This window comes from Poecilia latipinna, unplaced genomic scaffold (assembly GCF_001443285.1).
Source record: "Poecilia latipinna isolate Pla-1442-1.1 unplaced genomic scaffold, P_latipinna-1.0 Scaffold1586, whole genome shotgun sequence".
Taxonomy (NCBI): Eukaryota; Metazoa; Chordata; class Actinopteri; order Cyprinodontiformes; family Poeciliidae; genus Poecilia; species Poecilia latipinna.
Genome location: NW_015114202.1, coordinates 3,062 through 29,660, shown reverse-complemented (window position 1 = coordinate 29,660; position 26,599 = coordinate 3,062). Strand labels below are relative to the sequence as shown.

Here is a 26,599-nt window from a genome sequence, read left to right as displayed (position 1 = left end):
TTCTAACAAATTACACATATTATGTAATATATTACAAAAAACAAAAAAAACCAAAAAAATCAGTATGGTGGACAAAACAAACAGCTTCGATCCGTGCGATACGTCTTTAAAAGCAACTGACCAGCCTGCACGAGCCACTCCGCTCCCTCACCTTCACCGCTGAAGCCACTTCCTCAGGCAGCTGCACATCCAGGCCTTCTTTGCAGGTGTACAAACAGTCGATCACCTTCTTGTTCTCCAGCTTGCCGGAGCGGATGATCAAGCCTGCAAGGTTTCCTCGGAAAAACTGAGCCATTCGGGCGTTCCCGCCTGGTTGGGAAAGTACGGAAAAAATGGAACAACGCAAAAATGAGTGAGCTACTTAAGAGGGGATTTCAATGTTTCAGAGCTGACAATGGAAGCGTGGTGTCTCAATGAGCAAAGCCGGCATGAATGAAGTTCATGCAAGTTAGTATATGCCCCCCTTAAAGGCCCGAGGCCCGGAGGATGAGACAGGCAGACGATGGATGAGCTAATGTATGCCTGCAGCACATGCAACATTTAAATCAATGAAGTGGAGCTACGAACGTACTGTGGATAAAGATATTGCAACAACAAAAAGACATAAAGGAGAGGAAAATAAAAAATCAAAAAAATCTGCTTTTCTCAGCAAATCGTGACAAACGACAGAATTTCAAGACGGGAAAATGTTGATATTGACAAATGTAATCAGTAAAACTGAGCTTTAATTTCTGCAGCGTTAGCCCCAAACCGCACATGTCAAGGTCAGGCGAACCTTCAGCCACGTGTGTATTTTTAGCCTACTGCAGGTTTGTTATCTGATATGCAGGAGTTTTGACAAGGCCACACTTAACGGTATGGAGGAAAACACGCAGCCGGATCGGAGTTGTTTTTGTGCTCTTTACGTTTCTATTTCTGTTCTGCTGGAGACAGAGTGTCGGCTGAAATAGAGGACAAACCTCCCGACTGCTGAAGATCTAAATAAATTATTAAAAAGAAGGTGAAGAAAATGAAAGAAGAACAAAACAAAACAGGTAGGACGGCATCGCAAAACTTATAAGCAGCCCATCATGCTGTAAAAAGCGTCGATCAACAAGCAAACAACGATCTTTTCCATCTAGAATGTTCCTGTCATTCTAGTTAAAAATGGCGTGAAGATGCGGTTAAGCTGTTAGCATGGCGGGACGTTGTGGACACATGGACATGTCTGAGGAGGAAGGGAAAGACTTAAGCAACCTGAGGTGGTCTCAGGGGCCGCCTCAGTGTCATTGTCATGTCCCGAGTTTTCTGTAATTGGACGGAGAACGAGAGAGCAGGGAAAGAGAGAGGAAGGAAGGTTGAGGATTTTTTTTTTTTTGCAGGAGAGACTACAGATGCTAGAGAATAAAAAGATCATGCTGCATCAGTAGAGATTCCCAGGAAGAGTAAAAACAACATTTAGTGACTAAACAAAATACAAAACAGACTGTAAAGAGTACTGCTAGATAGTTTTACTATTTTCATCATCATACAGTGCTTTACGAAAGCATTCACACCTCTTGAACTGAAAGTCAATTCAAAATTCAATTTATATCATAGTATTATGTCATATAAATTTGTCTGTTTCAATCTATGTAAACCAGGGTTTTCGGTGACTGTCACTGAGAGACACAGAGGTGGATCTCCAGGACAGCGGACAGTGTTGGAAACCCCCGATATAAACCGTGAATGCTTATTAAACAACCTGAAGGGAATCAGAGTGTCTACCTTGCCAGCAGGCCCCAACGGTGAGCTGAGTCTCGATCTTAGAGGGGTGCAGTGGGTAGTCCTCTGTGACCATGAAGGGCTCGAAGGCCGTCCCGTCCACAAACAGAGAAACGGTGGGGAACTCCACGTTGAGCACATAATGATGCCACTCTTTGTCACACACCTGTAAACGTGGCAGTTAAAAAAAGACAAAAAGAAAAAGAGTTGAAAAGCTGTACGAGAGCAAACGGAGCTCGGTTTGAGAAGCAGCGGCGGACCTGGTCGAGTTTCCAGTGGAACTCTGCTGGTTTGTAGTTCTCCGCCTCGGACGGATCCTGGCGGAGGAGAAGGATTAGCCTGCAGTTGTGAACGTAGAGGGAGTAGTGGTGTCTGTTCATATCTGCAGGTAGGAAGAACGAGAAAAAGATCAGGTTTAGACCCTACCTTTCATATAATCTCCTTAAAATAATAAAAAATAAATAAAAAAAAAAACAACACTACTTTGTTCTCATCAGAGCAAGAAAATTTTAACGTGTGGTGACCCACAAGGGCGGGATTCATGCTTCTGTGACTCGGAGCTAAAGAGAGGTCACACTGATGGTGCGCTGACATCACGGGCCTCGGAGCGTCCTGTCCGGGACGCAGCCGCTCTGATGTAATCCTTCTTGTATAAGCAGCCACGGCCGCCTGCTCACGGATCACACCAGAGACTTTACAGAAAATAAGATCAAGGTGGCCTGTGACTGATCGTGTAGTCTCTAAAATAAAAGGAAGCGCGGTCAGTGAGCAGAGGTGAGGGCGAGGACTTGCACGCTCCAGTCGGCGCAACACAAACACTGATTAGAACCGCGGCGTTAAGTCTGAGCCAGAGATACGGCGGCTATTTTAATCCCGTGAACTAGCAGACCAAATGTGCGCGGCGGTAATGAGATGCCGAGGGAACTCGTCACAAGTTTGACCTCAGACACTCAGCTTTCAGATGCACTGACCTAAAGAGGAACGACCTAGAGTCAGTTAGATCAGGCCTGAACCATCAGAGACACATAAAGATGATTACAAAGTCGGCCTTACTATCACCTGAAGAACAACGCCGACTTTTGTTGATCTGATCAGAGCGACGCCGTTTTTCTGCAGAGTATCAGATTATCATAGACCTCTACCTGTTTTGTCCGAGTTGCAGAGGATCGTCTCCTTGTCGTGGGAGCCGGGCCCGTGCCTCATCCACACAGAGATGGTGAAGGGCTCCTTCAGGTTGGCGTTCACCAAACCATCGGGCACCTTGATGGCCTGGGTGCCGTTGAATTCAAACACCTGGTCGCTGTCGTGTCCATTATCAGTGGGCAGTCCCACCGTCCAGTTGGCAGAGCTGCTCGGAGCAGGGAGGAGCTCCACGGTGCCGGAGCTGGCTCCTAAGATACGACGACGGCAGAAGCAGATTTACGTATCTACACTGGACTCTGTTTTGTGTGCATATGCTATAAACTTGAAAACATGCAACTTTAACAAGTTAAGTTTCATGTCTTTATAAGGGAACAGATGGAAAGGCGGATTAAGTTAACAATAGAGGTGAAAAACGATGCCTAACAAAAATAAAATATTTATTTTATTGCAGACGACATATTCTACTGCAAATTCTTAGCATTTCCAGCGGAGCGTTTGTGCATTTACCACACAGCTTGTGCAGTGACTTCTCAGAGTACGTGTCACGGTCGCAGCCCTTTCCAATGTGGTTGGTTTCCAGTTCAATGCTGGCCCGGACGGAGGTGATGGGCACGTCGCAGGTCTCCAGGTGCATGCTGGGGAAAAGAGCCAGGCTACCGGTGCCCGGTTCATACTCAGTCCTCTTATTGAAACCTGAGAACCAAGAGAAAAGGAGAATTGAGAGATTAAAGGAGGGATAATCTGCGTAGAGTTGTAAAGTAGTATGGAAAGTTTGACTTTCACACCTTGCCAGCTGGGTCTGCAGGTGGGCTTTATGCTGATTTTGACCAACACGTCTTCAGAAGCTCGGTTCTTCCCGCAGTCGTAGGCGGTCACGGTCAGCTTGTACATGTGCTCTTTGCCGTAGCTCAGCTTCTCAGTGTTCTTAATAAAGCCTGACGAAGACAACAACAAAGGGGGTCAAGTTTTGACCATTTCTCTGATGAAAATGACATTTTTCTAAGCTATAGAGATGTAACAAATATAAGACCCTCACAAACAGCCCAAAAATATTAAATTGTTGAAGTAAAGGAAAAGAAGGAGATGGATGGACACTGTTGTTGAGGTGCCATTTTTGAACTGTCTTTAGTTCCTTCTTATCTGTTGATTCTGTTGTGCCGTTTTTCCAACAAAGAAATACAAGAAACAGACATGATGAGAAAATACCGACCACCCTGGATAATATTTACAGAAAGCTGAAATTGCTTGCGCTGAATTTTAAATGAAACCCTCGTGGCGTCAGTTTGCACACAAAATCGATAGACTCCGTGATCCGTGTCAATACAACCCATTATCTCAGCCGCGTGCCGATCCGTTTCCCAAGCGGGCAAAGACAAAGGCACGCTCCTTCAAGGTCCTCACCGTCTTTGTCGATGGTGAAGGGAACGTCGGGCGTCACGATCTCGTAGCTGCAGATCTGGCTGAACTGGAAGGAGCAGTCGGCGTCCACCGCCTCCACCTTCAGGATGTTGTCGTATTTCTTCCCCTCGATGACGGTGGCTTTGTACGTCTTCTCCTTGAACACTGGGGAGTACTCGTTGATGTCGTTCACCTGGATGTGGACGGTCGCCCTGAGGGGAGCAGGAACACGGTTGGGCCGTTTTAATCAGCGGCGAGGATTTTAGTAGAAGCATTTCACTATGCAAGGGAAATCAAAAGGTCTATTTGTGTGTTTACCAGGAGTTTCACTCAAATTGAATACAATAAATTTTATTTTCAGTTTCTCTTTAGATTGTTTCTAAGAGAGGAGTTGTAGTGAAGAGCAGATAAAACGAATTATCTTCTACTGTGGCTGGCGTCGCGTCAAGCAGCGCCAAGCAAGATCTTACCTCCTGATTTATCCTCTGTTCAGTCAGAAAAAGCTCACTCTGGAGAAACTCTTTAAATTATAATTTCTTTCAAGCAATTGTGTAATTCTACTAATTATTTCTTATTACTTTCATCCTGTAAAAAGCTACATAAAAAATGTTACTACAACTACAATAGAGTTTACAGTAATTTATCAAATCTGTCAAAGCCAAAAAACCAGCAGAAAACCATGCAGCAGCAGCATAATGAAGCACTAAGTTTGCAAACAAAAAGGTAAAACATCACATGTAACTAAGCAACAACTATTTCACAGACTAAATATATATTTAGTCTAAATATATATTTAGTCTGCTCGTATATACTAATACGAGCAGTGGAGATAGAGTTAGCGTGACCGCAGGAGCCAAAATCTGCAGTCTTCCTTATCTTTGCTCTTACTGGTCCATCCAATCAATAAGAAAATAAACGGGGCTCCTCGATTGGCTGCTTTGCAAGCGACATCCAATAGCGCGTAAAGTAGCAATGTGCCTCGGTTTATCAGCTGCCCAAGCTGGGTTTTCTGTTAACGGTTTTAGATTTACTCTACGTAAAAAAAAAATCTGTGCATAAATTGGAGTTGCATTTCACAGATCACTTCACAAACAGGTGAATATGCAAATACTGAACTACAAATAGCTGGGATGTATGGCTTAAAGTACATCCACGTGTTTCTCTTTTGATCACACAAGGTTCTGACGTTTAGAAAAATCAAGAAAAAAAAATATCTCTGTCAGTATTCTGGCATTTAGAGAAACATAAACTAGCAGAAAATATTTAGTATGTTTTAATTACAGTGAGTAAAAATGCCTCTGTGTTTATTTATACAGTGCATGTAATAATGCAGTAAATCTGTGAATGTAAGATTTTCTTTAAATCCAGGTTAAAGTCTATAAACAGACTATCAAATCAGGGATCGTCTGACGTGGCCAGGCTTGACTCACTTGTGTGATTTCTTCATGTTGGCGCCATCAGGACCCTCTCCACAGTCGTAGGCCTGGATGGTGAAGGTGTGCTCCTTCTGCAGCTCACAGTCGAGCTTCTCCTTGGCCCTGATGACCCCCTCGCCAGTGGACTTGTCCAGGACCACTGCCTCGAAGGGGACGTTCTGCCCGTGGATCCGGAAGCCGCAAATCTCACCTGGAGTCAAAAGGGAGCTTGCTCAGAACAGCTGATGAGAGATGCGACATCAAATTTTAGATAAAATGAAAAAAAGAAAAATCCACGCAAAAATAAACAAACAGCCACAGATTTTGGGAACCAAGGGGTTGTAGGTAGAGAAGTGCATGGAGTCTGTGGAGGAAGCCAAACCGCACATCAAGTGGGTGAGTAGTCGGGGGTGAGGGAGTGGGACATTTGAGATAACTTTGTTTTAATTTCCAAGCCACTTGAAAATCAGTGCATCCAGTCATGCAGGCGGAAACTGAAGAAAAAAAAAAAAAAAAAACGTGGACAGGCATTTCACAGGAGCACTCAGGATGTTGTAACAAACGGAAGTCGTGAAAGAGAGCTTTAAAAGAAGTGAATACAAAGATAAAGGCATATTAGATAAACAAAATAAAAAAATTAAACATAAAGGTGATAAAACACCAATTCATCAATCAACACCCCCCCTCCACCCACCAATAAAATCTGTGAAAGAAAAAACAAAACAAAAAAAAGAACACTTCCTGTAAGTAGTTTGCACCATTTAAAGAAAGTCTTCCTGTGCAATTCTGCCTGCCTCTCATCCAAAAAACAACTGCAAAACAAACCCATGAAATCATACGGAAACTAAACCAGCACGATAACAGGATCCAAAACAAAAAGCACTGGATGAGAACTGGGGTTAGAAATATCAACTTGCTTGACATCCACATCAAACGACTGCAGCCATGCTAATGGTTGGGATTAGTGGCGGAGAATTAAACTCAAAAGAGATCCACCGAGGCGAGGGATGCAAAAAACAGAAGCTTTGCAGCGAAGAGAGCGACAGAGAGAGTTTGCATCGGTTAACAATCTCAGCAAATTCACAGAAATCTGCAGGAGTTACTCTCAAGTGCTTGCAAGAGGAGAAGCCCAATGGTGAGCACGTGTAGCACCTTCAGGAAATCTGCGTGTATTTTTATCTTTTACTGGAGTCAAATTCTGCTGGAGGATTTAGCTTTGGCTCATTAATGAACGTTTTAAAAGCTGGCAAGGTTATTTTTAATTGAACTTGCTGGACAAAATGGCGCCAGAAAGACAAGAGAACTCCTGTTTTCAAAGGTGGTTTTAGTTCTCGAGGTGACAGCTGATGCACTGTTAGGGTCTGCAAACTGCAATGGATGTCTCATGCACAGATATTTCTAAGAGCAGTCAGTCCCCACATCACACTTTTCATCCAGCTGTTTCAGCTCTTTAAAAAAAAAATAAAAATAGTCAAAGTGAGGCGGGAGGAGAGGGGGGGAAAGAACCAGCGAGAAACAAACGAGGAGGTCAATTACAGAGCATGATAGGAGTTTCTGTGTAAAAAGTGTGGATGCTGCTTTTTTATGTTAGTGGGTTAATCGTAAAAAAATAAATAAAAATAAAAAAATAAAAAAAAAAATAAGCACAAGGCAGAAGAAAAAAAAGCCCACGATCACCTTCTTTGGTGAGGGTCACCTCAAAACTCTCTACGAGGAGGGGAGAGGAGATAAACCCAGAAAGTTAGAAGACACGTTGAGGAAAAGAAGAGACATTCTTGAGCTGTACACTAACACAACCAACATCAGAAAAGCTCATGGTAAAGAGAAGGCTTTCTCCGAATTTTTAAAAAAAGTGAATTTTTAAAAGCACATAAAACGTTTTTTTTTTTTTTTTTTTTTCCTGGAGATGACAATAAGGTTACAGGTGAGAATCCCACTTTCCAGAGACTGTACGATCACACCCTCAGCCTTTGGGTGAGTCATTTATCTTGTTTACAGATGAGTTTCGCCACATTACAAGCAACATTTCCTACAAAACTCTCTGGAGGCTTCTGTGAAGGCCTCCGTTAGTTCACTTCAGGGATTTTTTTTTTGTTGTTTTGTTTTTTGGGATTTCGTTTGTTTCGGAAGCAGGCAATCAGGGAAGCCATATTTTATCCAGAGTTATCTCAAACTTAAAATTTATTCATTAATAAGGCGGAGGACAGCGTCAGCTTTTATGTTCTCTAAAAAGTTCATTTGGAAATCCATTTTGCAAATTCTTCCTTCAATTCTCGGGAATTGAATTGGCAGATCAAGAGAGTCATTATTCGTGATTTGTGTTTCTTTTTTGGGTTAATAGCATAGTCATCCATTAGCCTTGTGTTTGCTACCTTTACTTCCCACATTTGATTGTGATGCACAAACTTAAATGTTTTTTATTGGGTTTTATACGACAGACAAAGTTAAACAAAATTGCCAAGTTGGAAGACAAAAAAACAAAGCAATTCCTGGGTTTCTTGATTTAAATTCTGCTCTCATCTGACCCGAGAGCCTTCTGCCACATGTTTGCTACATTCCCTGTGTAGCTGCAAACTGGATTTCTCGTATCTTTTTTTCCAATAATGGCTTCCATCTTGTCAGGCGGATTTGTGGAGGCCACAAAGAACAGGTGAAACAATATTTTAGTAAACTGCAAATAATGCAAGCTCCCAGTTATAAACTGAATGATACTACAGTTGACCGGAAAATATATTTATTCTCCCATGTTGTTTGTTCTGCTCAGTTTTTTGTTGTTGTAACTTTTAGAAACAGTTTCATTGAAGTAAACCATGAGGAAGAAAAACAGCGCCAGGTTTGCTGTTGCTAAATGTGGATCTTAAATAAAGAAAACTTTTCAGATTTGTATCTGTGGAAAAATGTAAAAAAAAAAAAAAAAAAATTACTTTCCGCTACACAATTCTTGCGTCCACATTAAACCCCAGTAAATTAAATATAAGTATGTGCTTATAACCTAACAAAACATGGAAAAAACTCGAGGGCTGCGAATACGTTTAAAAGGCACTGTAGCACATGCTAACTTAAACCACGACTCTCCTGCTGCAAACATGAATTTATTCACTCTGATCTGACTTAAAGGCGTGTATTTGATTGGGCCTCTGAGCGGCCTGTGGGTCGGCTTAATGGGGAACCCTCTTAGTTGGCACAGATGGAGGGAATCTGGCGTGATGGAGCAGATCAGCTCTGCAGCCACGTGAAGCCAGACTGCTCGCAAAGAGACAGAGAGAGAGAGACAGAGAGAGAGAGAGAGAGACAGAGAGCGAGAGACAGACAGAGAGAGAGAGACAGAGAGAGAGAGAGAGAGAGAGAGAGACAGAGAGAGAGAGAGAGAGAGAGAGAGACAGAGAGAGAGAGACAGAGAGAGAGAGACAGAGAGAGAGACAGAGACAGCGAGCGAGAGAGAGAGAGAGAGAGAGAGAGAGAAAGACGGTTCACAGGGACACACAGTCCGTTCATAAATGCCGCTCATCAAAAGGGGAGCCCCCCGTTGAAAGAGGTGGGCGCACCAAGATGTGTATTCAGCACTAATATGCTGTGAAGGGAGACAATCATCACGCAGAGGATGAAGCGTTTCACCCTGTTTTTGCAGGCTCGTCGTTCAAAACAGCGACAGTGCGGAGGTCGGCTTTAAGCGGTGGCCGTCGCCTTCCTCTTCGTTTAAATGCCGACTGTTTTTGGTTGAAAACGCGGCAGCTGAAGCCTCAACGGGAACTCAAGACGAGTACTCTTGGATTAAGACGATCGCACGAGGAGCAATAAAGCAGATAAAAGACTGTGCAACTCATCTGCTGCTTTAAGGCCCGACCTAAAGTCAATGCTGATGTGATTAGAGACACCGGGAGCAAATGTTTTCCTCATACCATTAAACTCATAAATTGTGGCTCCCTCTCTGGGAAGAACAAAAAAAAAAAAAAACCTTAAAAAACCATTCTGATCTGATAAATCAAAAGGGACAATCTTGCTGTATGGCAGCCAGATGTCCATCAGTATGAAAGGCAAGTCATAAAAATCTTATGGTTGAATCACATGTGTGTGTGTGTCACCGCAGAGAGCGAAACCATAATTAAAGCAACAAGGTAAGACTTAACGGTTCCTGACCTCCTCATGCTGAGTCAGCTGCTGTTTTAAATGTTAAAAAAAAAAAAAAAAAAAATCAAACAGTTTATCTCAGATTTATTCATCACCGGGAAGAATTAAAACTTATTAAAACACGCAGCAGGGTGGGAGACCTTCATAAATTAACCATGATGCATTTGTGATTTCAAAGCCTGGCGCTCAAAATAGATCAGAGGCTCTACTTCCGTGTTAAGAACAGCTGTCCTTCTGTCTTATTTGGGAAGAATAATGAATTTGACAAAATGAATAATTCATTGTCGGCCTTTAAATAATATATACCGACTATCTACATCTGTGAGTCACGCGGCTGTTTTGCATAAAGGAGCATTGTGACATCGCTTTCTCTTTCATTTTACGACCTGAAGGTGATCTCAACAGCGGGGCTGGTCATGAACTGGCGAACGAGCGGCGGCAGCGTTTAAGCTTTCTCTCTCACCTGCGTAGCGTAAAGGAGCGTCTTTGTCCAGCGCAATTAGAGGCGGGTCCAGAATAACCTTGTCATCGTTCTCCGTCACAATCCCATGGTACGTCGTCTCGATCCACGGCTTGTGCTTATTGACTGCGAGGAAGCAGAGAGAGAAAACATCAGCCGACAAACGACGACGACAAAACAATAAGCTGATCGTAGAAGTGGACATATTCAGATCTTTTTTTTTTTTTTTTTAACAAGTTTCTTCCTATGCAGGAATGACTTTTACCTCCTCCATCCCCCCACTCCCCCCCATGCGGCGTGGATGCATTTTTAATGAGGTTAGGGATGCTTTTAATGTTATTTTTAGAAGTGGAGAGACAACCTGCAGCAGAAAGCAGGGAGCCGACGAGGAGCGGGCGCGAGCATCGCTGCAGAAGAATTAAAACGCTTTCTGTGTTACGTCTACCCTCTTCCCTAGTATCTTTCAACCTCCAGAAAGGAGACCAGATTATTTCAAGATAATACTAACTGAGAGGGTTTTTTTTTTTTTTTCCCACATATTTAACATTCAAAAGACAGATTCACTGTTTTTGTTTAGTTAGCTGCAACAGACCAAACAACAAGTAGATGATAAAGACAAGGTCAGGTTTGGGGTTCTTGTCCGCTTGTCTGCATGGGAAGCCTCCCGGCTGCAGACAGCAGGAAAAGCTGCAGCGAGTGACTCTTACAGTCAATATGCCCTGCCTCCACCACGAGAGGGAACAATGGCGTTAAAGGGCTACTGATCTGCAGACGTGACGCTAACACTTGGTGACAACAGACTGAGGAGCAGAGATATAATGACTGACCTAATCCAGGCTGCGCCACATTAGGAGAACATGCATTTGTGACATTGTTGTTGAATAATGTGTATATTGTGTGGCTTTTGAAGACTTTTTTTTTTTTTTTTTGCATTTATATTTCTAGAGGTCTCAGGCCTTCTTACCGCATTTTCTCATAATAAAAATAGGCAAAAGTTGACAAGAAATTGTGTGCAAGGAAACAGTAGCGAGGCTATAAATGTAGAAGCTACAAAAACTACTGGATGGACAGACGGACGAATGGATGGATAAGCAAACCAATGGGTGGGTGGATGGATAAACTAACAGATTACTAGTTTAATCATTTATTAAATAGTATTAATCACTTTTGAATGTCTAAATACAAACATTTTTCTATACTTTATTTTGTCGTGATGCAAAAGACATTGCAGAATTTGAGAAATAAAATGTAACCCACCGGAAAATGTGAAAACCTGTAGTATTTCTGAGGCTGACCAAATCAGGGGAAAAATGTAGGTGCTTTAATGTTTTAATTCAACCTTCGCAGTGGAAATAAAAAAAAAAACAGGCCTCTTTGGCTGCTGCAGCTCTCTGATGCGAGTTTCTCAGGCATGTAAGACAGACCTGAGTACAGCATGTTGCTGTAACACTGAACTCAAAGAAGAAAGATTTCCAAATTAACACACCAAGTTTCCAAAATAGGTGAAAAACTAGTTCTGCAAAATGTGTTTTGGACCCAATCCACTGATCACATGATCAACAAAGCATATCAAAACAGGAGCTGGTATGTCGGTGTTCCACTTTGCAAAGATTGTTAGCAGTACATGCAGACTTTTCAGACTTGTTTTTGCAAACTTTGCAGCCCTACGTCACAAATCAGGTAAATAAATGGATAAATAATAAATGTTTTAAAGATTTTAGCAATGGTGTTGGGGCCCATAATAATTTCCTAGCTCATATCTGTTTGATTTAACCAAACAAACTATTTCTTTACCTACAAATGAAAGCTAGAAAGAAATATTTTTCTTTTTCATACATCCAGATCAACATCATCTCACCTAAAACTTTTATCAGGATTGACACCTGCTTCGCTCTTTAGGATAAAACTTTTTAATGACAGTTCAGGCACATAAAAAAAAAAAAGTTGTCCTTATTGATTTTTAAGCCACAAATGAATGCTCACTATGCCTATCCAATTAATGCAGCATACAACGTCCCATACGAATGATTGGGTCTGACTCAACCATCCATGCATGCACCAAACAGACAGCAACAATAACCTGCCGCTGCAGCCTACACAATCAATGGCAGGAAATGATCGACCGCAGCACAACATTGCCAAATGTTACATGGGATGCTGCACCGTGACATAATCCATCCGAAGTTTAAAAAAAATGTCTCCAGAAGTTAATTATTTTTGATTGACAGAATGAAATGTGTTTTCAAGGTCCCACTCTTTTTAAATTATCCTCTTTTTTTTAATTCACAATTTTTAGAAAAATCACAAAACTCTTTAATAAATGAGTGGCACATCAGTCATCATAATGTTTTTGTTCCCCCCACTGTAGATCAAAGCAAGCTATTGAAAGCCTCGTTTCAAATACTGGTTCTGACTGTAGGAAGAAAAAAACAAAACAAAAAAAAAAAAGCTGCAAAGATTTGTTCCAGAATATTTAAACATTAATTATTATACCTGCTGAGTTTTATCAGACATTTATTAGCAGAAACAAAGCAGCAGGTCAAACAACCAGCTTACTGTGGCAGTCAGACTAAACAAATTAACTCGAGCTTTTTGCTTTTGGGAGTGTGAAACATTAAACTTACATACGAGTTACCGCAGACATACAAAAAAGAACTGGATTCGTTATCCCCATTCTGCTCGCACAATGGCATTAAACTCACTAAAACAAATACTCTGCCAGATCAAAAGGCTTTCCAAGTTTCATACTTAAAATGCTTGAAAATTAAAATGCTGGAGTCTAAAATCAACAATTCAAAGGACGCAAATGTTTCAAGGCAAGATTAAATATTCCTCTGCAATACTTGGATCGGCTGCTGTTGCGCCATCACATAACGCAGAGTAATCATCGCTGATTGCACAATCAGTAAAAAGTAATTACGACCTACTTGAATAGATCTGCAACATCTACAATTGACAGTTAAATAGTATTACGAAGGCCTCAGTGAAGGAAAGTGGTTTTTAAAGCTACCGCGACCAGCAGGTATCTTTATTACAGACATGTTTTTACACATCATTAAATTAAAACTCCCTACAACAAGGAATAGTGACTAAAATGGACAAACTGTGCAAAAGAAAGACTTCTGAAAGACTCTACCAATCAAACCCAAATGAAATGACTTTATTTTTCGGCATGCCCGGTTAAATCCCGTCCTCCAAAAGCGGCGCTCGATATGAAAACCTCGATGTGCTTACGAGTGATTTGGAAATGACCGAGCCCAATAAATGGCTTCGCTGAGTGACTCGTGACCTGAAGTGAAGTGGATCTCTTTAGGCGGGCCGCCAGGACAGACTGCCGCCATAATCAGCTTTGGCTTCCACAGAGTCACAGTTACTCTGAGCTGGGTCACATGTGGGCCTGTTGCTCGACCAAGAGCAGCTCGTGTCACGGCCGTCATCGCCAATGGTCGGTGAACCGGGTCTGCTTGTAAAGAGTGTTGCTGGGTGTTTCAGTAAAGTATTTCAATCTGATCCAGACGGGGGGGAAAAGCAAGATAAGCAGCATGACGGATGGATGGACAGACATGGGTTGACGAGAGGCTCCCAAATAAGGGAAACTCAAAGACCATCAAGTTTGCTCTGCAACACAAGCAAAAAGCCCGACACACGTGACTTGCTCCCAACAATGGCGACCCAGATTGGCAGCCCAGATCCACTGAAACAAGAGTCGGTGCAGATACATTCACAGATGGCAAACTGTGGAAGAATGCAAGCAAGTGTCAGCGTGAAAACAAAAGAGGCAAACCCACACAACCAATGGCGAATTCAAAAGCACCGCTACAATGCCGCTGTGCATTGCTGGTGAAATTGAAGTCTGTCCGATCCTTACGCATGCAGCAAGACTTGCATAACATTTCTTTTAAAGCATGAAAGTCATTGTTGTGAAATTACCAACAAAGCCCCTTTGACAAGACGGCTTCGTCTCCCCTCCCTGCGAGCCTCCAATAGAGAGAGAGAGAGAGAGAGATAACGTTCGTTTGTGTCATTACCGTTCACACATAAAACTAAAGACGCAACACATTAATCTGGTTCATTTAAAACCTATTTTATGTTACTATATGCAAGAAAAAGGGGAGGTGATAGTTGTACAAGGATTTCCACGCTCAGAAATGAAGCAACGCAATCATGCCGTCATCAGCAAAACCTGAAAATTTAAACTACTGATAAATGATGGGAATCCTGAAATGTGTTAAGTTATTCAAAAATGCACCAAACTAAAAACTTTCTGTTTAAAGAACTATTCTTTAATAAATAAAATAAAAATAAAAATCGGTATCGGCCGATACGAGATGATCGGTCCATCCCCAGTAAAATCAAACCTGTTGCGCTCTACTTCTTTTATTTAACGTGTGCTAAAATCAACATTTATTTCTGATTTCTATTATCAGGTCATGCCATCAATTTTCAGTTCAGGAGCAATTAAAAGGGTAAATGTTGAAAAAATAAAGCAGAGACAGCCGCGAAATAAAAGGACTATTTAATAAGTGGGTTGGTATTTATTTTTCCCCTCAGTTACACAATCAACTGACTTTAGGTGCCAAACACGATGTATGAAGATCCTGCTTTCAGGGAATATATTAAAGTAAAATATGAGGAAAACGCGTTAGCCTGAGAGTTTGCTGTAGTTATATTTACCACAAAACATTTTGTGGATATAAACAATCAGAAAAAGCCTCAGCAGATATGTAAAGATTAGGAACCTACTGAAATAAAAGAGGCAAAGTATTTCTCTGAAACAGAAAAGCCTAAGCTTGCACTCTGTGGGTCAGAGAGGAGAAACATCGCTGATATCCACACATCCAGGTAAGGTGAATTTACCAAAAGAGTGACCCGGTACACCAGATACTAGTGTACATACACCGTACATGCTAGAGAAGTATAAACACTTGGGGAGAATTAAAATTCACGTCTCAAGCTGTGACTCTATGAGCACAGATGGTGGACTGCTGAGCATCCTCCGAGCCCAGCAACAGAGTCCTATGCAATCCTGTTACAGCAAACAAAGCCAATAACATTTAATCCTATGAAGGAATGCCACTTCATTCACTCCAAAGGTCAAACAAGAACCAGAAAACAAAACAGTAGAGCCCCCTGCCAAGGTTTTATTGTGCGCATGTGGGGAGATGCGGTTTCATAATAAAAACAAAAAGCATATGGAAGCACAGGAAAATAATAAACATTGTATTTTGGAGGCTAAAAATGTTTTGGAGAGAGGAAGTTTGGATAAACAGCAGGATAAAGTGGTTGCTTTTGACCAGCAGGGCCAAAAAAACCTAGTGACCCGCTCCGCACACCTGGACAGGGACCTTTTCGTGACAGAGCAAAATTTTATGAGATTCCTGTTGCACAATACTTAACTTGAGAAACACAAACAATTTCTTTGAATATGATTATTGATGTTTTAATCAATCAGCCAATGGTCAAAAGCTGCCAAGTTTCCCATAACTGGCTCTGAGCAATGATTGGCAGCTCACTTAGAACAACATTAGAATATTTATGTTCAATAAATGAATCAAAACTGAAAAGTTAGACTTTTTTTTCATGGTCTGTAAATACGTTAACCAATTACCTGCTCCTCTTTTTGAGCTTAACGAGAAATTTTTTTTTAAGAAGGTTGAGAACATAAGCGCTAAAGTTTGACATTAGCTTCCCAGACCAGACCTCTCCCAATATCAGCGTTCCACTGTAATCCCTTTATTTCAGAAACGATCATCTCTATGAAGAAAACCTTGAGTGCAATTTGTTCAACTGGCACCAATGTTTATTGGATTTAATTACCAATTACTGAAACTTTTCTTTAAAATGTCTAATGAGAAAAATATCCTGAGCTGGCTTTTCACAGTACAATTAATTACTTCCAAGTCCAACCATAAATAAGTAAATCTGCATATATTGTGCAACGTTGCTAGAGTTTGACTGTGTGAAGCATCTTGATCTACGTGAATGTTAAGAAGGGGCTATTTAAGGATTCAATGACTAACTGAATCAATGCAAATTGCACACAAATGAGTTTGTAAGTACTGAAGCCTTACTATTGCCGCTCTAATTAATTCTCAGAATAAATGACAAAACATTTCAGCTGTGAAATACGACTAAATGAGGCCAAAGTAATAAAAACGCAGTTATGATGGTTGTTCCAATCAAAACGCTGCAGATCTTGGCGTTTTCATTTTTGTCCGAAAGAACATTTATCTAAATCTTCAGCACATCTCCATTTCAATAATCTTTACTTTTCCTGACACAATTTCATTATAGATTTTCCTGAGCGCTTCAAAAGCATTCTGCATTCTTGACATCTAACTAAGAAACATTTAAAAAGAAAATACTTGGCAACAGTTAGATTTTATAACTATCTGTTTTTCTATGTTAGTGTGAGACTAATGATGGCTCTGTGACACTTTCTTTAATACTATTTAAAAAAAAAAAAACAAGTACAACTGCTAGGTTTGGCAAACCCAGTGAATGAAGTAATGTAACAAGTATTCACATGGACACAAAGACTGAACCCCGACCTATACAATTTGACCTATAAACCGTGTGAAACACTTCCTGGGAGAACGGGACAGACACAATGGCTCTTGGTAATCCTGAGATTCAATAGTCCACCACCACATCGCTGTTACAGACAGCGCGTCTCTGTGACACGGAGAAAGAAGAAGAAAAAAAAATCGTTAAACAGCAACTGCAGCTCTGATAACGTGTGGCAGAAAATCTAAGACTGTTTCCCTAAGAGACAATTAACCGTGGCTTTATCTGGAGCATTTGCCAAAGGTTTTTCACAGATCCATTAGCCGCACAGGCCCCGAATACCCGTCCTGATTAAGGAAATGCATCATATACGTCTGGCCACAGGCTGCTGTTTGCTCAGGAGGAACAACAAAGCCGTCCACATTGTAGCAGCGGCCGGTGATTATCAGATGAGGGTTTATAATGCAAGCAAACCTCAAAGGGCTTGTTGTGTAATAATGATGGCGCAGTCACGTGTTGCGGCCGCGCTGCGGTGTGGAGCTCCGCTTCATAAATCAAGCGCCAGTGTTACGCCAGCAGCTCCGGAAAAATCATCTTCTCTGATCGCATCACAGCCAAAGCAAGAACGCAAAACATATCGGGATTGAGACGATGATTTGGCGGGGGGGGGATGGACTAAATATTTGTTTGTGCTGATCATAACAGATTTAGTTCTATCTTAAACTATAATTAAAAAGAGGAAACTGATAGAAATGTGCAAAGCCTGACATGTTGGGGAAGAGCATCGCTGCAAGATGATGCTGCCACCACCACGTTTCACCAGCAGGGTCAGGATGGTGATTTAGTCTCAATTAAATGCACGGGATAAAAAAGGGGAGGGAAAAATTACCAACACTGACAGGAGTGTGAATAATTTTACAAAGCTTTCTTTAGTAGGGACGGGCATTTATTGTATCGTTCATCGTTTATTGTGATAAATTTGTTGTCATGATAAAAATGTTGATTTATTGTTAAAATAAAGTCCAGTTGTCCATATTGTCAAAGATGTTAGTTTTATTATTTTCTCCACTGCTTATCCAATGAAAGCATCAATAAATTGGAAAATGTGCGTGTGCAGTTTGTGATTGGTGTCCTAAAGAAACATATTACAACTGGGTATATTTCTCAAGAGAAGAATTTGTGTCCCGTTACCTAAAAAAGAAACAATAACTAGCCTACTGAATAGCTTGCATCAGTCTCAGTGTCTTTTTTTTTTAAGTAAATGTTTGATCACCTGCATTGCTAATAAATATGAAGAATTATAAATTCTTGACTGAAGGCAGCGCGCTCTCTGGAGTAGACCGCCAGTCTCTTCGTTTGAGGCTAAATAAAGCCGTTCTGTTGCCTGGTTGTTCATACTTGTCTTATTAGCTGGAGCAGCACACTCAAGAGGAAGGGTTTATCTGCGCTCAGACAGAAACGCCAGACTTTGAAGTGCTTCCCAAGAGAGTCTGGGACATTTTTCTACAAAATAAAAAGTAAAAAAAACATATTCTAAATATTCAAGAACACTGATAACTAGGAGAAAGGCTTTAGCAAACAACTGTACTTTCAACAAAAAAACAGGAAAAAAAAAAGCGCATTGCCTTTTGGCAGTGTCAAATACAGCTCTAGGCCTTTTTTAAGTCAGCAAAGACGAATAGACATCGCAGCCAAAAAGGGGAAGGTATGCAGTGCATGCAAATCCGAGTTACTGAAAAACTTCCAATTATGCCGAGAAGTGGACCAGGAATAATCAATGAACAATCTGCTCTCGGTCTCAAACGGCGAGCACACTTCTCTGTTTGTCTTGCCTTGCAGGTTCCTGAGTTCGCCGTCGCGAGGCGCTTCCATCACAGACCTGGGACTGTTCTCAGAGGCCCAAGAAGCCAGAAAGGAAGGTCTGGGGCCTCAGGGGCCCACACTCCCAAAACATACAACTCAGACAGGAAAGCTTCTCAGTTCCCCTGCCAGGCAACAACATTTGTTTGTCATCTGTGCAGTCGCAGCCGCCCAATGGCGCGAGCACGCCCTGGACGACCGCAGAGCTCTTCTGAAGAAGGGGCGGGCTGATGGGTGGCGAGGGGTTTGGAGACGATGCAACCTTAAGCGTAACTCAACCAGCTCTCTGTGTGAGCTGCACGACGGCAGCAGTGAGGAAGAGTGAGACGATGAAGGTCTAAACAGTGCTGGAGTGTAGCGGCCCTGCAGCAGGCGACGTGATCTCTGGTTACCTGTTTCCCATGGAACCTGAATGTGGATGTGATACGCCCCGGTGTGAATAGCTCTGCTGTGGCTCTTTTCTTTCCCCTGGAAACAACGGGACTCCAGGGAGAAAGGTAGTCATACAGACAAGGTGCGCAACTGGGAATTTGGTTACTGTTCACTCAGAAAAATAACTTAAAGCAGGATTCCTACGTGTAAAAGTGAAACACGACTTCTTAAAGATCTTCTCAAAGGGATGACTTAAGGAAGGAAAGAACAGAAGAAGGAAGGGAGACAAGGAAGAAAGAAGGAAGGAGGATTTACACAATGGAATCATAAATACAGTGGGGAAATTTAATTGTTCTTCCACTCGCATTTTATTTTTTCATACTTATCCAGATCCGAAAAATACTGAAATCAAATTCCAAACTTGTACTGGAAAAATTACATGTACATATTATTTATTCATGAGTTAGAAATTCAACTTTAAGTGCAGGAATTTACAAAAAAAAAAAAGCAATATTCCTGCTTTAAAATATTTTTATGTCATTGAAATTTAAAATCGGTAACCCCAAACTTCTCACCTCCACATTGATGTTTTCCCACAACAAGAAAAACAAGGCAATAATCTAAACGCATTCGACTTTTCTTGGTGACTGGCAACTTCCTAAGTCATCCGGCCGACTTAATAATATTCACAACTAAATGACCCTTTCTAAACAGTTCACCGCCCCCATTCAGCTCGTAAAGGCACCAACCAGCGCGAAGTCACCGCCGACCCAAATAATGAGAGTCCAGCGGTCTCAGACCCTCACAGGCAAATTAGCAAACCAAAATGCCTCGGCATCTTAGCACTTGGGGGATTATCCAATACGCACATTCTTGAGGGGCTTGAGTTGTGATCTCTCAAACAGTGACCACACTGTTACACGCTGCTCAGTCAAGAGTCCAGCCCTGGAAGCCTTTCACTGAGAGAAAACGCTGCTGGGAAACATGTTAGACCTGACATGTGAAGCACAGTGTTTGCTGGTAAATAAACTGCTATTCAGAGCAAATTTTAAAAAAAAACAAAACAGGGGAAACAATGATTGTTTTTAACCAGCTTTCAACCAAATTTATGTGACGCATTCATGTCCTACTTTTCAAGCACAATTTGGGATAAAATTCAGAACAAACATACATCTAAATTTAACAGAGTCTTGTTGAAACAACCAAAGATCCTTTAATTTCATTTGAATATAGCTACAACCTACCAAGCAGTTGTTCTATCAGCTATCCTCAGCACCATTGGGTTTTTTTTTATCATTCTCTTAAATACAATTATTTTTGTTACCAGCTTCAACAAAGAAGCACAGAAAAAGTCCTGAGTTTAAACCTGTTATTCAGCTTTGTGCGCGGTTTTCTTCCTGAACTCCATTTGACTTCGCCCCCACCCCCCCAATCTCCTGAGATGGTTGAATTTTGTAAAGAGTGTGTTTTTGCTAGAGATGCCACGTAGACACGGGCTGTTATTAAAGTAAAATAAAATGATTTCACTGTATTGATGTACTGTATTTAATAAGATCTAATTACAAAAAAAAAGCATTGATTATTCCCACTGCTGACAAAATATTTAAAATTTCCTAAATAAGTTCAAGTTTTTGCCGATGATGGCTTTCTTAAAAACTGCAATTTCCCTCATTTGGCTTACATTAATGTTAGCAGACCTGTTCTTCAGGGAGATACCCTAACCCTTTAACCCTTATCCTCTCGACATTTAACATTGTCATTTTAGAGGAAAAACAAATATGTAAACTGATGCAGAATGACAGCACACAACATTGTCATTGGAGTGGCATGAGAGGGGCGAACAATGCGGCCATTGTCAGCCGTGTGTATTCACGCAGTTTCTAATCGCCACAACACGGAACGATGACTTACAGATCAGCAATAGCTTCGAGGCTTAAACGGGGCTTAAGTGACGGCTTTCTGCAACACATAAGAAACCTGAGCTCCCTTCACTACTGAAGGGGTTGTTCAGGTCTGTGGAGTCTTTTATATATATATCATTTGTTCCTGGGATTTTCCAGCTGATTTATTATCAGTGTATAAAAAAGATGGGTAAAAGTTAAACAAGGTTTTCCTCAGAAAACTTGCTAAGCCCGGTGGTTAGGGGTTCGGTAGTCATTCATCCAGCAGCCCATCGTGTTTTTGAGTTAAAATTTTTTTTAAAGTTGACAGGAAATTTGAAAATATCACATGATGATTATATGTTATTGGAAGATTAGTATCTGGACACCAACCATAAAGTCTTAAAAAATGCAAACATTTAAAATAACTGAAATAAATAGGCAGAGCTAAGCCTGGTGGGGGCACAAGTAAAGTCTGGTGGCCCGCCAGGCTTATAATACATTGAGGGAAAGCCTGGTATACATGTATGAAATATTAAGGTTCAGCTTCATTGTGATCTACAGAGAAGCACCGATCCAGTTTTCTATGGCCGACGGTTATTTACGGTTTTCTTTAGAGTACAATCTCTGGAAAATAAAAAAATTATATTGTTTACATTTTCAAAACCTTTTTTTTTTTTTTTATTGACCTAAAATAAAGTTTCTCAAAGTACATGAAAACCAAAAATCGTAGGCTGTGCTGAAGCACCTGATAATTTGAAAAATAAGATATTTTTTTCAATCTTCAACATGCCAAGTGTCAAAATAACCAAAGAAAGTCAAGGGAACATTTGGCCGACTTTTGATAAAGCAGTGAGGTATACTTAGTTTGGTTAAAGAATTTGATAAAGATTAAATAAACCCCACGTGTTGAGGCTTGGAAAGAAAACTAAAGCATCTTACTTGAGTTTTTAATAAGCTTCAGCCATGTGAGGAGAACCCATATGTTAACGCCTCACAAAGCAGGGCATCCAATTTGTTTGACTGGAATTAACTTAATTCAGTGATGAATGAGCCACAAAACTTCCCAGCAGCCAGTGTTCCCTTTGTCCGATTGTTTGCACAGCAGAAGCCCAGGCATTGCAGCAGACCTAACGTTTGAGTCGAGAGCACGGTGGACAAGCCCAGCAGCTGCTCGTGGGTACAGAAAAGGAAATAAATGACATGGGTGACATCTGGAAAACAAGCAAGAAGCACTTTAATGACCAAAAGTGTCTCCGGCGTAGCAGGGAACGGTAGTTTGAACACTTTGACCAGCACAGCGCGAGACAAATTCATTTGCACTCTGACATTTTCTTGATGGCGCTGAAATGATTCATACACTCTAAATACAAACTCTGATGTCTACCAAAACATGTAAACTGAACCTTTAGCTCAATCTGTTTCATATAGAGCTGGCATCCAATCACTTCTTAACAAGCTTTCAAGACCAAGAACCACAAGGGAAACAAACCCTCGGGAGTTTTTGGCTTCTTCATCTCGCTGCCAGATGGCTGGTAATAAAAAATAAAAAATAGACGGACAACAAGCCATGAGGCGGCGCACAAAATAGGCAGGTAACCTTTGGTTAATAAAAGATAAGCCCTCCACGGAGAGTTGATTTCACAGGTTTTCTTTCCTGATAAGAGCTGGGAAAGGCAGCAGGTGCACTTTGTACACACAAACTGGGATGCTGGCACGTTTTGCACAGCACCAAGTATTTACTGGTCTTCGTGGCCTTTTAATGGATGACAAAGGGAATGAAGTTACTGCTGAGCATTCTCAGGTGTTTCACATGGAAACTGGGGAGAAAAAAAGGAAGATAGGCAAGGATAAAGCACTCCCTAAATGGCTACCTTTGAGTTTAGCCATTCAGTTTGGTATTTTCTTCATCATCTTCTGTCAGTAATAAACCCAAAATGATAAAAGTAGGACAAGAACACAAGTTTTAACATGGCTAATCGCAGATGAAACACATGATCTGATTGTAAATTAATGTAAATGCACCTCACATTTCATAAGGTTCTGAATTTTATCTTTTAGATGCTGAGATAAGAAGTAAAATCTATAAATTCAAACATGCTTCACTAATTTTTTTTTTTTTTTAGGCTATTTAACCAGACTACAAATTGTCAACTTCCTTCCAGATTGTTCATGAACTTGGTGATTCCATGAAAAGTATCATTAGCTTGAACAATGGATTTGCGGCTGAAGAAATTTGACAGGAGAATGAACAGGTTAATCACATGACAGCGAGAATTTAATTTGCTGTCATGACCGTTTCAACCGCACAACACATTTCTCCAGCGCAGAGTGAAATTGGGGTCAAATGCGACTGGAAATCAATCTGATAACTGGTTCCAAAGGTGCTTTGAAACACATGTAAAACATATCGTTTCCCTGAGGTTGTCACAGGCAGAATGGTGGCCCTAATATGGCTTAAAAATAAAATCTTGAGATTTTTTTTTTTTCAGACCAAATCTGATTTCAATCGACTGGTTTCCCTTTCTTAAAAAGAAATGTATTTGTATTTAAATCTTCCCTTCCCGGAGTTGACCTGAATTCAAAGTCCAACTAAGTACAAGATATGAAACTTGTAAAACAAGACGGTATCCCCTGGGCGGGCTGACTTCACTCTGAGGCCCAAGAAAGGGAGATCAACAAACATAATCAACATTAAATCATTGCTAATGGTGCTTTGCAAACTGCTCAAACATACGTGTATGTTTTTTAAAAAACTGGATAAATAAAAGGAAGCTCCTTCTGTCTCCAGATTGAACAGCCTTCTTTTCAGGGATCATTTCCTCCGGTTCACACCTAATTTCCAAATTTGCACAATCAAGTTTCCCCCACAATATTTTAAGCCCTAACAATGGATAGCTGCCCAGGCTTGCTGATAACGTCCAGTGACTAACATACACCTGCCTCTCACACACCCCGGATCAGGAAGCTCGCTCTGGAGATCCAGAGCATTGAGTTTAAGAATAAAAGCAGTCTATAAATTCATGGGGTGGAGGTGGAGGGGGGTTTATCTCTGAAAAGGGAGGAGCAGGGAGGAAGAGAAGGGAGGGAGGGAGGGAGGAGGACCTCCCTGCAGCAAATAAAGACATGCTGCAAAAGAAGGGAGCAGCAGCACTTCGACTTTGTACAGTTTCTACTCATAAGTAGGCGCAGATCTTTCTGCTGGAGCTCCTTGGCTCATAAATATTTACATCCACAGACAAAAACAAGGACATGTGAATAAGATCTGCAGTGCGTAGCGGACCCAACAACACCCGCCGCGATGGGACCACAACCCAATCATTTGGCCTCACACTGGAAACACAAACATGTCACACTAAATGAATGCTGCAAATAAAATAAGAACTGTTATATATATATATATATATATAGATATAAAATAAGCGGAGTACATTTAGTACCTGCAACAAGGGAGTAATAATAATTTATAAAATCTGCAGAGAGGGTGAGGCTTGTTTTATTCTTGATTTTAAAAAAAAGAGAACGAAGCAACCCAAAAATAGAAATAGATGGAGATAACAGAAAGGGGTCGTTTTGTACGTTTTATTTTATCTGATGATATTTAAGATTAAATGTCGCAAACTGCTAATAATAATAATAATAATAATAATATTAATAATAATAAGAGTTACTGCTGTTGGAGTTTGTGCGGGTCTATTATTATCGCGGGGATGCACTTGCCACCAGCCACATCCATCCGCTGCAGCTCCAGACTGGACCCACCATCCCTGAGCAGGTTAGTGGTCGGGCATCCGTCAGCCCGGCTATACCTCCGCTATTTCACCTTCACGGCTCCCGAACGGAACCAGAAGGCTCCGGGCAGCCGCCAGTCCCAAGCAGAAGCGAGCCTGTCAGAGGCTCACACAGACACAGACACACAGAGACGCAACGGGCTCAGATAAATCCCAGCTTAGTTACCTTTAGCTGCCTCCACCGCGCATAATAGTCCGAGGACCAGTCCGACTGCGGATGCAAATTGTTTATTCCCTCGGAACCGCATCCTGACTTTGAGTTCGGCCGCGGGGAAGTCAAACACAGCCTTCTTCGGTCCTCGTCAGTCAGGCCGGAGCGTTTATACTGAACAGGAAAAATAAAATCCAGGAGATGAGTGTCGGTTACCACGGTAGCTCTAAGATGGCCGTCGTCGCTACCGCCGCTCTGCTCTCTCTTCAATCACTGATTCTCTCGCAGTTTTCTCCCGGCTGCGTTCTCGGACTGTCGGAAATCACACTGACGTGTCCGCACAAACCAGTCACCACGGTTTACATACTCGTTAGAGTGGCTACAGTTTAATTGAATATCAAAATGCTAGACAAGTAAGTAGAGAAAATATGTAATTTAAATAAAGACTTGCAGTAATAAATAATTTTCAAAATGTAATAATTTCCCTGTCTTTTTCTAGAAAATGTATTTGAATTTTACTTTACCTTTTACTGATTCCACAACGGCTGAAGCACAGTAACCAATGGCAATTTAAATGTAAAATTGAAAATTTGTCTAGAGTTTTTTTGTGTACAGAAAAAAAATGAAACCTCCAATAAAATTGTCTAGTTGTTGCTTTTTTTAATCACATTCCAGTGTGTGGATCATCAGACAGTTTAATATTAATTTCTAAAAAAAGTAATTAAAAGCAAGAGGCGCAGTGTAGCATTTGCAATACTAGCAGCGACTCTTTTAGGTGACTGGAGAAATTTTGGCCTCAGCATAATTATCTCGAATCAGCCACATTGGATGATTTTTGAGCGTCAATGGCCTTTGTTTGGCTTTTTCTTATCCATTTTGAGGTTGTCTTCATTGACCTGCTGCAAAGTAGAAAGCCTGGTTGCATGGTGTAAAATCAAAAACCTCAAATATAGAGAGGAAGATGTTGAGGTCCATTTCTGAAGAGTGAGGGTTGGCGACTCTGTCAGTTATTAAACCAACAAAATATATGAAAATGTACACAGGAACAAATTTAATTTAACTACACCAATAGTTTTTCTGTGATCTGTGAGAAAGAAGGAATTCACATTGCACCGGTTTCTTTTTCCACAAAGACATAAACAAGATAAAAATCAGAGACAGAAGAATGTAGCCTATCTAATGGCTTCGAATTTTATCAGTGGATTACAAAAGGTAAATCTACAGATACAGAAAATAGCCCCAAAACTGTTTAAAAATGATAAATCACTAACTGGCTAAATAAATTTGTTAATTATTTCATTGGGCGTAACCAAGTTTCCTATACTGAGTTGCTAAAGTGTGATAGTAGAGAAAACAGAAAGCTAAAAAGTAACACAAGGGGAAAAAAATAACTAAATAAATGAAATGAGATGAGAACTGAGTCATAAGATACACAAAGACAAAAAATAACAAAGCAGCAATGCTGACAACGTTAAGAAAAACTGTCAAAGATGACACATTTCCACATCAAACTGTAACAAATGAAGTAGAAATTTTATTCAGTTATAACTGTGTGAGTGATTTGCAAAAGGTCAGCATTTTAGGTTTGCAACATATGTTTGACAAGTGTGAAGTGGATTGATACATCCTTCCTGAGATTTTATTATCAAATAGTGACTCAGTGTGTGTTTCAGCTCAGTAGGCTTGTTCTTATTTGTCTTTCAAACAACAGGATGAGGGGAATGCGTCTCATAACATTTTTAACTAATAGC

General features: G+C 40.9%; 1 protein-coding gene across 4 annotated transcripts in view; it reads right to left on the bottom strand.

The window, feature by feature from the left end:
• LOC106963821 (calsyntenin-1-like) overlaps positions 1 to 25,129 on the bottom strand; it is a 31,772-nt gene extending 6,643 nt beyond the window's left edge. Inside the window, exons 1-12 of one of the 4 annotated variants that reach the window (XM_015058950.1) lie at positions 24,864 to 25,128; positions 10,291 to 10,413; positions 7,377 to 7,406; positions 5,715 to 5,910; positions 4,288 to 4,496; positions 3,672 to 3,821; positions 3,394 to 3,579; positions 2,886 to 3,134; positions 2,004 to 2,125; positions 1,747 to 1,909; positions 1,237 to 1,287; positions 152 to 309 (exon numbers count right to left, since the gene is read on the bottom strand). In XM_015058950.1, coding sequence (XP_014914436.1) covers positions 152 to 309; positions 1,237 to 1,287; positions 1,747 to 1,909; positions 2,004 to 2,125; positions 2,886 to 3,134; positions 3,394 to 3,579; positions 3,672 to 3,821; positions 4,288 to 4,496; positions 5,715 to 5,910; positions 7,377 to 7,406; positions 10,291 to 10,413; positions 24,864 to 24,945 — 1,719 coding nt within the window. In that variant the 5' untranslated portion in view covers positions 24,946 to 25,128. Of the gene's footprint in view, positions 1 to 151; positions 310 to 1,236; positions 1,288 to 1,746; positions 1,910 to 2,003; positions 2,126 to 2,885; positions 3,135 to 3,393; positions 3,580 to 3,671; positions 3,822 to 4,287; positions 4,497 to 5,714; positions 5,911 to 7,376; positions 7,407 to 10,290; positions 10,414 to 24,863 lie in introns of all 4 variants that reach the window. The other 3 variants (XM_015058952.1, XM_015058951.1, XM_015058953.1) reach the window with 3 other exon arrangements.
• Positions 25,130 to 26,599: the final 1,470 nt, after the last annotated feature.